This window comes from Cydia pomonella, chromosome 12 (genome assembly GCF_033807575.1).
Source record: "Cydia pomonella isolate Wapato2018A chromosome 12, ilCydPomo1, whole genome shotgun sequence".
Lineage (NCBI taxonomy): Eukaryota > Metazoa > Arthropoda > Insecta > Lepidoptera > Tortricidae > Cydia > Cydia pomonella.
The window spans coordinates 2,325,349-2,338,484 of record NC_084714.1 but is presented as its reverse complement, the minus strand read 5'-3'; the positions used below and the strand labels follow the sequence as shown (position 1 = coordinate 2,338,484).

The 13,136-nt window shown below is 37.9% G+C and overlaps 1 protein-coding gene across 3 annotated transcripts in view; it reads right to left on the bottom strand.

Annotated features, from left to right (window-relative positions):
* The window catches only part of LOC133523260 (calcium-transporting ATPase type 2C member 1-like), a 72,774-nt gene continuing 59,638 nt past the window's right edge, over positions 1-13,136 (bottom strand). For all 3 annotated transcript variants that reach the window (XM_061858749.1, XM_061858748.1, XM_061858750.1), the window contains exons 12-19: positions 12,767-12,952; positions 12,268-12,394; positions 11,581-11,750; positions 10,514-10,677; positions 6,504-6,741; positions 3,897-4,036; positions 852-3,777; positions 1-615 (exon numbers count right to left, since the gene is read on the bottom strand). In XM_061858749.1, the coding sequence (XP_061714733.1) occupies positions 3,900-4,036; positions 6,504-6,741; positions 10,514-10,677; positions 11,581-11,750; positions 12,268-12,394; positions 12,767-12,952 (1,022 nt within the window). In that variant the 3' untranslated portion in view covers positions 1-615; positions 852-3,777; positions 3,897-3,899. The remainder of the gene's footprint in view (positions 616-851; positions 3,778-3,896; positions 4,037-6,503; positions 6,742-10,513; positions 10,678-11,580; positions 11,751-12,267; positions 12,395-12,766; positions 12,953-13,136) is intronic.

Below are 13,136 nucleotides of genomic sequence, written 5' to 3'. Positions count from 1 at the left end.
AAGTTTTAAATTATGTATAGTGCGAGCACTCTATGCTTACTTACTCTATGGCCCTATTTAAAAACATGCCACAGTAAAAAAATAAGAGGAATATAATCTAGCAATCAGTACAAAATTAAACTAAAATTCATTTACTTAAAAAAAATCATAATCACAACATATTTATTAAATTACACTTATAAATAAATAATAGTTAAAAAATTCGACAAAATACTGAGGCATTCACAAAAACCGTAGAAAAATAAATTAAAATGAATAGGAAAATATTAAGTTACTAATTTCTTCAACTAGATGTCACCTCTTTTGCGAAATTACGGCGTGTTCATACATTCCAAAATGGACCTTACTTACATGCAACTAGGTCCTTTTTCAAATTACTATAACGATCTCGTAAAAGCATTCCAACATGCAATCAAGGAGCAGAAGTAGCTAAGCAGATTGGTCAAAATGATCTGAGCATAACTGTTAGAAATAAAAGTGTGTGTAGATCATTTTGAACACCTTACCCGCCTAGCTATTTCTGTGGTTACGAAATAAAGTGTTTAATGTCATACATCATAGTTTTTAAATATTATTCCTCTGCCGTCCAAAATTTATTCAATCTAAATAACTAGACTTTACAGTACATATGGGGCTACTTTATAGCACTAGTGCGAGAAGTAGCATATTATGTTACTGTGTCGAACATTTAAAGGGATGGCCATATGGATGTACTGTAAAACGTTGTACGATACATGTGCGAATAGGTAATTTGCAACTCGTGTCGATTTAAAACACTCCCTTCGGTCGTGTTTTAATTTATCGCCACTCGTTTCGAATTTCCTACTTTTCGCACTTGTATCGTAATGTACTATTTTCACACAATATGTTTTACAGTTGTATGTTACGTTGTAGGTAGAGGGAATATATTTTCCATGTTTTGAACTTTATTTCAAAGTGATGGGGTTCAATTTTGCATAATTTCTGACATCCTTATGCCTTATAAAGGGTTAAATTTCATTCAAATAATTTTATCATTAGTTTCCAAGGCCATAAATCTCGCGATGTCACTATACGCCTATATGTCAAAGCGAGAGCTGTGTTTCTATCTCACTAAACTTGAGCGCGAGTAGGACGAACATACCTTTTAATACTCAATCTATATTAATAAAGGGCTCCCCGCGGTTTTCATAGAATTTTGACAAGTTTTGAGTCCTAACTCCTACATTTGGGAGAATCAACTTTTTAGCGTCACTCGTTGCCATGGTTACGATTAGTTGTCCAGGGGACAAAAGTTCATTGAAATACTGATTTTATGGTACTTAAATGTATTAAACTTGCGTTTTTGTGGTCGTTATAACCAATGTCCATAATGGGCCCCCTACTAAGCATGTTAATAGATCGGCATACAACGTCTCTTCAAACAAACTGTGCCACTGTTGTCCCTTGGACAACGGGACAGGATAACAAAACAAAAAACAGTTGATTCACCCATTTGCACTACAGACAGAATTATAAGACAAAGGGTTATCGGTTTTTTTATCTTTTATGTCCATTCTGGTCTGCCGGATTTTGAAAGAAATGAATACTTATTTTTTTATGATTTTTTTAAAAACATTATCTAAAAACTTTTTACTTTTTTCGTTACTCGATTGATATGAAGGATCTTACATATACGAAATAGACATATTTGGCTTCGTCTTTGACGTCTCTAAAAATTGGTCAGAGATTTTTATATAAAATTTATTAATACAAAAGTTATGGCCAGGAAACCAGTTTTTTGGAAATTGTTCAACTTCGATGCCAAATATCTCGTAAACAATGAAGTAAATATGGGATATTACATATTATATTACTTAAAGACGTTGTTGTTAATATGATGAGCTACAAAAAATATTTGAAAACTAAGATCGAAAGTTATTGGCGTCAGGGAGCCCCTTAAAACTACAATTGTTGCGTTTTACATTGAGAGTTAATGTCGATTACCTAAACTTATAAATTCTACAAACACAATTTTTTACTATTTTTACCGCTCAATAATTTGTAAGATATCTTGAAAACTAGTTTTCAAACTAATATTTCAATAAGTATTCATTTCTGTCATCAAACATTTCAAATTAGACTTGATAGTATACACTAGAAGGTTTCTAAACCATTTTCTATTAAGTCATAATTAGATGGGCAGACTGTTTCTAACTATTGCTGTGTTCACAGGATGCCATACATTTGGTTCTTAGTTTTAAAGTGTGGTTAACAATAGTTACTTGTTACAAAGTAAGAAGATTTCCACAGTAATGATTCACTAATGACATTTTTTCAATTACACGCCCCTCGAACGATACTCTGTATCTTTATGTATTTAAATAAAAGTAAACAAAATCTACCCTCAAATGGCTCTTTAAGCCAGTTGAGGGTAATTGAAAACATTACATGATCAAATTAATGTAAACTTAATGATATTTACTGTACCATATGTTTTCGTGAATAAACTTTAATTTATTCATTCAATAATGTAGGTTAAAGTCAGGTCGTTCAGTGACAGATCCAGACGGTTTTGTATTTGGTTGGTTAACCAATAAATATTATAACTACCCGAAAATGTACAAATTGTTTGTTTACTTTTATTTAAATACCTAAAGATACAGAGTATAAAGCATCTATGGTCACAACTAATAAATAATAATGTTACACAAAGAAACAAAACAAAATTCATTATAGTTGCGTTTATAAATATTAGTTTAGGCTGTTGGGAGGGGCACGCAATTTAAAAACGGTTTATCTCTATCCCAAAGCAAAGAGAATTTGAAATAGAGGTGGATTGTCAAAGAATTGTAGCCACAGTAAATTTACTGCCATCTTTCAACACATGATTAAATCTTTTATAACGCCATTTGACTTTGATCCTTATTTTTCACTGATATGTGTTAAATTTGTTAAATATCAAATTGTGGCGCCATCTAATAGATCAAAGGCCAAAGGTATGGCGGCATCGTTTCGAGCGATGGCGCCACAACCTTTAGCCGATGCCCGGTAAGATGGCGCCACAATTTGATATTTAACAAATTTAACACATATCAGTGAAAAATAAGGATCAAAGTCAAATGGCGTTATAAAAGATTTAATTATGTGTAGAAAGATGGCAGTAAATTCACTGTGGCTACAATTTTTAGACAATCCACCTCTATTTCAAATTCTCTATGGCCAAAGTGACGTGGTTTATCAAGCACTGCTGTATCTAGATTCACTAACCATACTTTTACACGAGTACAATTTAACCAATCTGAACCTTACTCTCACCATCCAACGGTTCACCAAGCCAGCTGCTAAAACATTCACCATCATCCCTTTCGACCGCTCTATACAAATCTTTAGCATACTCATTGTCACTACGCGATAAAAACACGTCGGACACTCTAAGTTGGACCGGATCACTTGATGAAGAGTCTCGGAGGTGCACGAAATTATCACTATGAGACAGAAACACGTTTGAATCTCTAAGTAAGGGGTCCTCACCTGACCAAGAGTCTCTGAGGCGCAAGAAATTATCATGAGATTGAGACACATCTGAATCTATGCGATGCGCGGGGTCGCTAGAAACTGTGTGCTGCACGCCTGTTGAAGAGTCTCCGAGTTGCACAAAATTATCACTATCAGATAGAACAACGTTTGAAACTCTAAAATCGTTTGTTGAAGATTCTCGGAGGTGCACTGAAGATGATGGACATAAGTATTGTATACTGTCCGTTTCACAACACGTCTCTTTGAGTGCACTGTGACTTACTGCTCCTTCCGCTCCTCCTAGAATAGAATAAAACAGAAGTATAGTGGATATTTGCGCAAAATGTAGTGTACTTACAATAAATATCGCCTAATGACTGATATGTAAAGCGGATGGGGGAGACTGGGGCAGATAGTACCTGTCATACGAAGTCCAGCGCGTCGTGCGACTTGGTCGGGAACTTGCCAAAAGAACGCTTCTTGAGCGAACGCTCCACTAATTTCTTTATTTCGCTCACGATAAATACGCTCGAAGTTAAGCATACTAGGAAGATGATATCTGAAAAGAAAAGGATTATGTTTAATTTGGGTAAATAAAATAGTAATTTGTGCAACGAGATATCTTAGTTGGTTTTTGCTGCAAATACTAATTTTGAGTTCCAAGATTTGAGTTGATATAGTACATTGTAGGAGGGGCCGGAAAACCGCTTAAATTTACACTATCCAATTCAGTGATTATTTTCCGATCCCGCCTTTTTTACTTTTTTTATCACTTTTAAGAGGAGTTTTTCTGTTGTTTGCTTCAAACCGACTCTAAACTCAAAAGCGTTTTTGCTAAAAAAAACCACAAACAGCTACGAAAGTAAAAACGCCTTAAGCGTGAACTGAATGATTTTGAAGTTTCTTTTTCTAAAACAAGTAATTGGTCCTATAAATAATCTAATTTTATTTTTGAAGGATAAACTTGCGCCGAAAAAGGACCTTTTACCATCACCAATGACAGATGATGATAACAATGAAACATTGTAGTAGTGGTGGTTCAGGTGCTACAGCTATTACCTACTTTCCAGCTTGGTTTTAGACCATCTATTTCCACATTTCGGAACAGTGGCGTGAAACCCATTTTTTGCGACATTTCATGGAAAATGTCATGGTTTTTTAAGTATTTGAGTAACCTGTTGAGCCTTCGAGGTCAGAAACTTGAATTTAACAAAGCATTTTATCATCTTTAAGGGCTTGTGCACAAATCACGCGAGGTTTTTCCAGGTAATTTTTGACTTCCCCCTCCCCCTTGGTGATATTTGGTGAGGTTCTTGGCTCAGGTAAAGGTCTTCAACACTTACAACTCGACAGCCATTCGACTCAAAATTAAATATTGAAATTAAAGCCTTATTTTGTATGTCGTACAGTACAATGTTCAAAATTTACGTAACCGTTCGATAGTTTACGCGTCGTCGACTCGTCGTACACTAAGCTGAACCAAAAGTGAGTTTTTTTTTATACTACGTCGGTGGCAAACAAGCATACGGCCTGCCTGATGGTAAGCAGTCTCCGTAGCCTATGTACGCCTGCAACTCCAGAGGAGTTACATGCGCGTTGCCGACCCTAACCCCACCCCCCTCGTTGAGCTCTGGCAACCTTACTCACCGGCAGGAACACAACACTATGAGTAGGGTCTAGTGTTATTTGGCTGCGGTTTTCTGTAAGGTGGAGGTACTTCCCCAGTTGGGCTCTGCTCTAGATCTGGAATGACTGCTGTGCTGTGCCCTACCACACAAAGCGAGATGACATTCACAATGCCCATACCTCTCTTTTGGACGTAGTTTAAGGACATACCCGGGTCCGGGTCGGGTTGGAGTTGAGTTGGTGTGGAATTGATATAACCTCGTAAGGCCTATAGGACTTATTCAGTTCGATGAAATTTAAATCATATTCAATTAGGACAGAGTTGCATTTGTTTTGTTTCGTGCAATTTTCAAACAAAATAAAATCTACTGTATTCCGTGCACTATAGGTTCAAATTCCAGTGGCAAATTTTGGATTTTTCATTTCTATGGCTGGTTCTTAAGAGGATATTGTGCGAAGACCTTACCTCTGTATGTCCGTTTAAAGATTTATTTCTCAAAAGAATAACAATTATTCACTTATATGAGAAAAAACAACAATCCATTACAAATGAAATTAGTGAGCGATAAAAGTAAATACATAAATAATGGTGCCGCGCTAGTAAGTAGTAGAAAAACAATCTAACATAATAAAAGTGGTGTGTGTCAGGTAGAACAAAAACATGCAAAACAAGTATGTGTGTATTTTTACACGAGTTATCCGCGACCACGGCCTTGTAACCTGGATCGAAACGTCGGAGAAGTAACAAAAGCAACCCTCTCACCGTGTCCAGTATTTTTACACGAATTATCCGCGACCACGGCCTTGTAACCTGGATCGAAACGTCGGAGAAGTAACAAAAGCAACCCTCTCACCGTGTCCAGTATTTTTACACGAATTATCCGCGACCACGGCCTTGTAACCTGGATCGAAACGTCGGAGAAGTAACAAAAGCAACCCTCTCACCGTGTCCAGTATTTTTACACGAATTATCCGCGACCACGGCCTTGTAACCTGGATCGAAACGTCGGAGAAGTAACAAAAGCAACCCTCTCACCATGTCCAGTATTTTTACACGAATTATCCGCGACCACGGCCTTGTAACCTGGATCGAAACGTCGGAGAAGTAACAAAAGCAACCCTCTCACCGTGTCCAGTATTTTTACACGAATTATCCGCGACCACGGCCTTGTAACCTGGATCGAAACGTCGGAGAAGTAACAAAAGCAACCCTCTCACCGTGTCCAGTATTTTTACACGAATTATCCGCGACCACGGCCTTGTAACCTGGATCGAAACGTCGGAGAAGTAACAAAAGCAACCCTCTCACCGTGTCCAGTATTTTTACACGAATTATCCGCGACCACGGCCTTGTAACCTGGATCGAAACGTCGGAGAAGTAACAAAAGCAACCCTCTCACCGTGTCCAGTGAGCGACTCGGTGAGGAACACGCGCTGCAGCGGCGCGCAGTACACCACCAGCGCCTGCCCCAGCAGGCTGAGCGAGACGGCCGCCAGGAACATCTTGTTGGAGAGCAGCCCCACTTGGAACACGGACTTGGTTTGCGAGCGGCAGGAGAGCGCGTTGAACATGTCGAATAGGACGAAGCAGGTGAAGGTCATCGTCGTGTCACGGGGGGTTATCTTGTTGTCTGACATCTGGAGACAAGAAAAAAGGAAGTTTTTGACAACATTTTCATTAACGCCTCGTAAGCGGCCTGTCAAATTTGATCATTGAAAAAGTGACCTTGACATTTAAAACAATAAATCTACTAGGTATATTTTTCTATGTTAATGTCACAGCTGTTGGATCTCCAAATAAATAAAAATAAAAATAAATAAATAAAATAAATTTAAATTCCCACGCACGGATCCTTTTCATACACATATAAGGGGTCTAACCATAATATTAAAAGAACGGTAGGTGTGATCAAAATACATTTATTTGGCACAATGAATATAACCTCTTCCAATCTAACTAACCACACGACAGTAGTACGCTTAGACAAGCAATTATATTGTATCGAGGTCTAACAAAACAAAACGTACTGACCTGCTAATAATACAATCAACGTAACCACTTGTAATTTGCATCGACTGTTATCGTTCGAATGTCACCTCCCGAATGCTCGTTCAATATTTAAGATGGAGGGATCGATCACGTGACTCTTCACGCGATCGATCGTTACAAATACTTTTAATAGTATAGTTAGCTTATAATAAATAATAATAATAAATATTATAGGACATTATTACACAAATTGACTAAGTCCCACAGTAAGCTTAATAAGGCTTGTGTTGAGGGTACTTAGACAACGATGTATATAATATATAAATATTTATAAATACTTAAATACATAGAAAACACCCATGACTCAGGAACAAATATCTATGCTCATCACACGAATAAATTGCCCTTACCAGGATTTGAACCCGGGACCATCAGCTTCATAGGCAGGGTCACTACCCACTAGGCCAAACCGGTCGTCAATTCTAATCTAGAAAAATGTATTATAATGACAAATTATCTATATAAACTAAACAGTATCCTTACACACAGATAAGGGGTTAATAGTTTTGAATGATTCACGGTTAGTTTCACTGGACTTAAATCGTCCGGGATATGAACCGAAATAAAAATGTCGAGCTCAAAAATAATATAAAAGGTAATCACGGTTCATTTTTGATGACCGGTCTGGCCTAGTGGGTAGTGACCCTGCCTACGAAGCGGAAGGTTCTGAGTTCGAATCCCGGTAAGGGCATTTATTTACTCCTGAGTCATGAGTGTTTTCTATGTATATAAGTATGTATTTATATACAGGATGATTCAGTAGACGTGGCCAGGATCAAGCCTGCGTATTCAGTAAGTTATAAGCAACTGTTTCGTACCTATTTGTGAGATTCACGTTAATTTAATTATTTTCTGTACAAAAAATTTTTATTTGTGTTAAGTACATTTATGGTCACCCTCTTTATTTCATCCATAACAAATTAAATGTCATCGGAGTCTGGTTACTTTTGAAAAATCATATCTCACTTTTATTTTTTATTTTATTTTCTTCATAATCAAACTGTTGTCATAACGGTTTTATCTTTATTAATTAAGTGTTGTAGTGTATCCATGATTGTAAGTAATCAAATTTGTCCTTAAACAAAGTTTCATAACAGAAAAAAGCGTGATTATTTTACTTAAATATGACGGTCGATCGATCGACAAGGTTCACGATTACACGCCGCGTACGATAGGCGTGGCGTTTTCTAAAGGTTAAAAGTCACAATTCGATACCTCAGTCTAGGTGCTATCCAATCATAATCGCTTACTGTGACAATCGATTTGGGTTAGTTACATCTATATAAACGTCAGTCACAATGTGTCAAATAACGCAAATAAAAATTATCTCCACCTTCCGTAATAAGACCAATAAGAATGCATACAATGGGGTTGGCCGGTCGAAGTATTAAACAGATGGCGCCATCATAGCTTGCCCTGTCAATCCCTAGAATTGTGTCAAATTCTTGTTTTTTTTTTTGGAATTTTGTGACCTGGATTTCAGTACTTTAAGCCAAATCTCATAGAACAAAACTAGAGACAGGGGCAGTGTTGTCACATACAATTTTGGCGAAATGGTAGAACAGGGTGCAAAAATAGGTAGAAATGGGTGGAGTTTAAAATGAAAAATAGGTAGATCTACCACTCAATAGAATTTCAAATTTTTATGATTAAAAATGTGTATAAAATGTTTTGAATTATTTATAAATAGAATAGAAATTGAATCAAAAGTTAGGATTTCCATTGTTTGTAGGTAATAAACCTGCTTGTATAATCTGTTTCTTTGGCAACTTTTCATTAAATCGAATCTACATTCGGTAGAAATTAAGTAATGTTCCGTCACATGTGTTGAGAATTGCTTACAATTGTACCATTATGAAAAATAGGTACATTTCAGACAGAGGGAGGTAGATAGGTAGAACGCAGGCAAAATAGGTAGATCTACCAAAAAGTTGGTAGATGTAACAACACTGGACAGGGGCAAGCTATGATGGCGCCATCTATGCAAACCTTTGACAGTTGCCAACCCCATTACTAAGATACGAACAATAAACGAATCCAGCCAACCAAGGCTATATCGTTATCAAAAATATTTTTATGATATAGGAGGCAAATCCTAATCGACTTATTATTATGTTGAAAACATGTATATGCCGGTGAACAATTTCGTTAGCTAGTTTGTGTACGGTACAGCGACATCTAACGGGACATTGAGTAAACCTTGTAATCTCATGACAGACGGAAATCTTGGAAAATACTGCAATCACTTTAGGGAACGGAAGTAATTGGATATAATTTATAATAGCTGATGCTAATTAAGTTTAAAGGATATTACAAAACATCGTTATTTGCTTTCCGATTCAAGTATTTACTTATTACAAAATATAATATAAAGGTTAATATTTTTTAAAGGTTAAAGGCTCAACTATTCTGCCGTTCAGTACCATTAAATATACTTGTGCAATATAAGCTGTATTTGCACGCATGAGATAATTAAAAATATATAAAAGTTATAGTCTTTGATTTTATTAAGCAGTGTTCGCACGACCATACACGTCGGTCTTACACGACTCTATCGCGACCGGTCGTGTAGACGGAGCCCGCAGCTATATTAATTGGCTGTATGCGTTTTTCTTAGTAGATACATGTTTTAAAAAAGTAAAAAAAAAATACAGTTATAAATTCCCGTCCGCCAAAACACGATAATAATGGTTTGAATTTTTTAAATTTGATTTTGACCATAATTAAGAAGTTCTCGTACTATTTTTGCTACAATAAGGTGAACATTTCCAAGCATATTGAAGAAAATGAATTTAAAGAAAAAAATTTTTTTGACGGTTTTGATGTGAATGTTCGATTTAAGTGCAGGATGACGCTTAAATTATGTTTATTTTACCCGATTTCCTCGTATTTTTGGAGAAAATATATGCCTCGGCAGGAACAGCAAACAGGGTCCCAGCAACTATGATATCAGTTGACAACATTACCGAGGAGGGCACGATAGTTCCCTTCATTCTGTATCACTGCAACATCGTGGGTCCAATCCTTATGTACAATCACTGACACGATCGACGTGCCAAAAATATGTATACACGACCTTATGTCCCATATATTAGGGTAGTGTATACATATTTTTGGCTCTTTGTCCGTATCAATATTTTTACATAAAATTTTAACCAATTTTATTACATAAAATTGGTTTCCGTGTCCCCCGTAGAAATGAACGTAGTTGTCGCAGTAAGGCATTATTTAGCATTTCTAACAGCAGAACGAAATACGCACAGTAAGTTGCTCATATGTTTATTTTAAGACTGTTTGTTTCTCAATAAATTAAAAAAAAAAATATTTCCAGACGTGACCGTACATTAGGCAAATACTCACCTCTCTGTTGAACACCCACAGCGTCCCAGCGATGATGATAGCAGCCGATAATAAGACATTAGCGAGGAGAGCTCGAGAAATGATTCTTCGTGACGTGTCTCTTGGTCGGCGACGAACCACTTCGTGGTCGACGGGTTCTACGCCGAGGGACTGCGCTGGGGGACCTGAGAAGAAGAAAAGTTAGTTTCGTATAGTAATCTGAGAGTTTTACTCTTAGGAAAGTTTCCGAGCTGAGCTGCTGTTTATTTTTCACCTCAGCAGCTCGAACAAGTCTACTTTCATGAATGAAAGGCATCATCATTATGACGAAAGCTTGTCTCACTCCCTTGAGTGACGAAAGTGCGACTTTCCTCACTCCAGAGAGTGACGAAAGTACGACTTTCCTCTCTCCAGAGTGTGACGAAAGTGCAACTTTACTCACTCCAGAGTGACGAAAGTACGACTTTCATCACTCCAGAGAGTGACGAAAGTGCTACTTTCCTCACTCCAGCGTGACGAAAGTACGACTTTTCTCACTCCAGATAGTGACGAAAGTGCGTCTTTCCTCACTCCAGGGAGTGAGACAAGCTTTCGTCATAATGATGCCTTTCATTCATGAATTTAAACAAACTTTACTTGATGTTGAATTTTTTAAACCTTTAACACATTCACTGCCAGACAAAAAACGGCGCAGAAACCGGTGGTCTATAGCTGCGTACAAAACAACCCGCCCAGCGGGTTCTCCGGCATCTGAACAAAGTTCACGAGCGCCCACCAGGTGGGTTCCCGGCAGTGAATGTGTCAATATGTTCTCACTACTGAGGAGAAAAGTTGTATGTTTCACACGAGAGCAAAGTTATTTTACATCTCGTGTTTTTGAGTCCTCACTACGCTCAAGATTCTAACTTAGAATATTTCGTTAACTCAGGACTCCCTTTAACTTGTGCAATTCAAGGAGACTTCTTCCTCGCGTTGTCCCGGCAGTTTTGCCACGGCTCATGCGAGCCTGGGGTCCGCTTGACAACTAATCCCAAGATTTGGCGTAAGCACTAGTTTTAGTTTTACAATTCAAGGAGACTTGTACTCACCATCCATAATAATGTTGATCCACAGAATCTGCATGGCATTGAGCGGGTTGGGTATGCTCATGAGCGTGGCGAGCGCGATGAGCGATAACGCGGCGATGGACGTGGACAGCTGGAAGCGGACGAAGTTACGGATGTTGTAGAAGATGCATTTGCCTTCTTCTATCGCCGCGCTGAAAAATAATAGTTAAATGTTTTACGAAAGGGCAAAGTTGTTTAACCGCTCGTGCTAATATTGATACCCGAGCGAGCGAAAAATTCCAAAATTGAATTCGAGAACTGGAACCTTCAGCAAAATCATCGTCGACTAGTATCATATCGGCAGCCTCCTCTGCGCGTTTACCATGATTCAAACGTAACTTACATGATGGTAACTACACTTACATGATAGTAGCAAAGTCATCGTCGACTAGTATCATATCGGCAGCCTCCTCTGCGCGTTTAACATGATTCAAACGTAACTTACATGATGGTAACTACACTTACATGATAGTACCAAAGTCATCGTCGACTAGTATCATATCGGCAGCCTCCTCTGCGCGTTTAACATGATTCAAACGTAACTTACATGATGGTAACTACACTTACATGATAGTACCAAAATCATCGTCGACTAGTATCATATCGGCAGCCTCCTCTGCGCGTTTAACATGATTCAAACGTAACTTACATGATGGTAACTACACTTACATGATAGTAGCAAAGTCATCGTCGACTAGTATCATATCGGCAGCCTCCTTACACACATCCGTGCCGTTTCCCATAGCAATGCCGATGTCGGCGCGTTTTAACGCGACACCGTCGTTTACACCGTCCCCTGAAACGATATAATTATAGATTTATATTTTTAATGTACTTTTAAATTCTAGTGACATTTGGTAAAACCATTATTTTGCTAGACTTCAATCGGCTGGGATATGACCGTGATTACCTATTATTTTACACGAATGAGGGTAGAGCGCGGTCTTCACAACTTTGACACCCACTCGCTTGACTTGACGATGGAACTTGTGTTTAGGATAGGAATTTTAAAATGCTTGTGGTAATATACTAGTACTATAGTAGTAGTAGTAGTAGTTTGTTTCAATCACCTAATGTATAGTTGTAGTTTAGGTTTACCCTCGGTGTGCGAATAAAACGAACTCGCACTTAACCGGTTTTTTATTTTTAAATATAAAGCATCACTTACCAGTCATCCCAACAATATTTCCTAGCCGCTGCAGCGATTTCACTATCGATAACTTATGTTTCGGAGTAACTCGATAAAACACGCTGACCGAATCGATGACTCGGTCCAACTCGTCGTCCGACATCGTGTCCAACTGGTCGCCGGAGAGAGATTGGGAGTGCAGCACGTCCAGGCCGACCATTTGAGCTGAAAAACGAAACATTTTAGTTAGGATATCGTCTTAGCGAGTTTAGTGTCCCAGCTTGGCACGGCTTACACAAAACGACTTTATTGAGTATAAATTTTATTTTGACACTTGGAGAGACTTTACACCTCCAAATTTTATTAGTATTAGTACTCTGACATTGGGGACCTTTTACATCTCCAGATT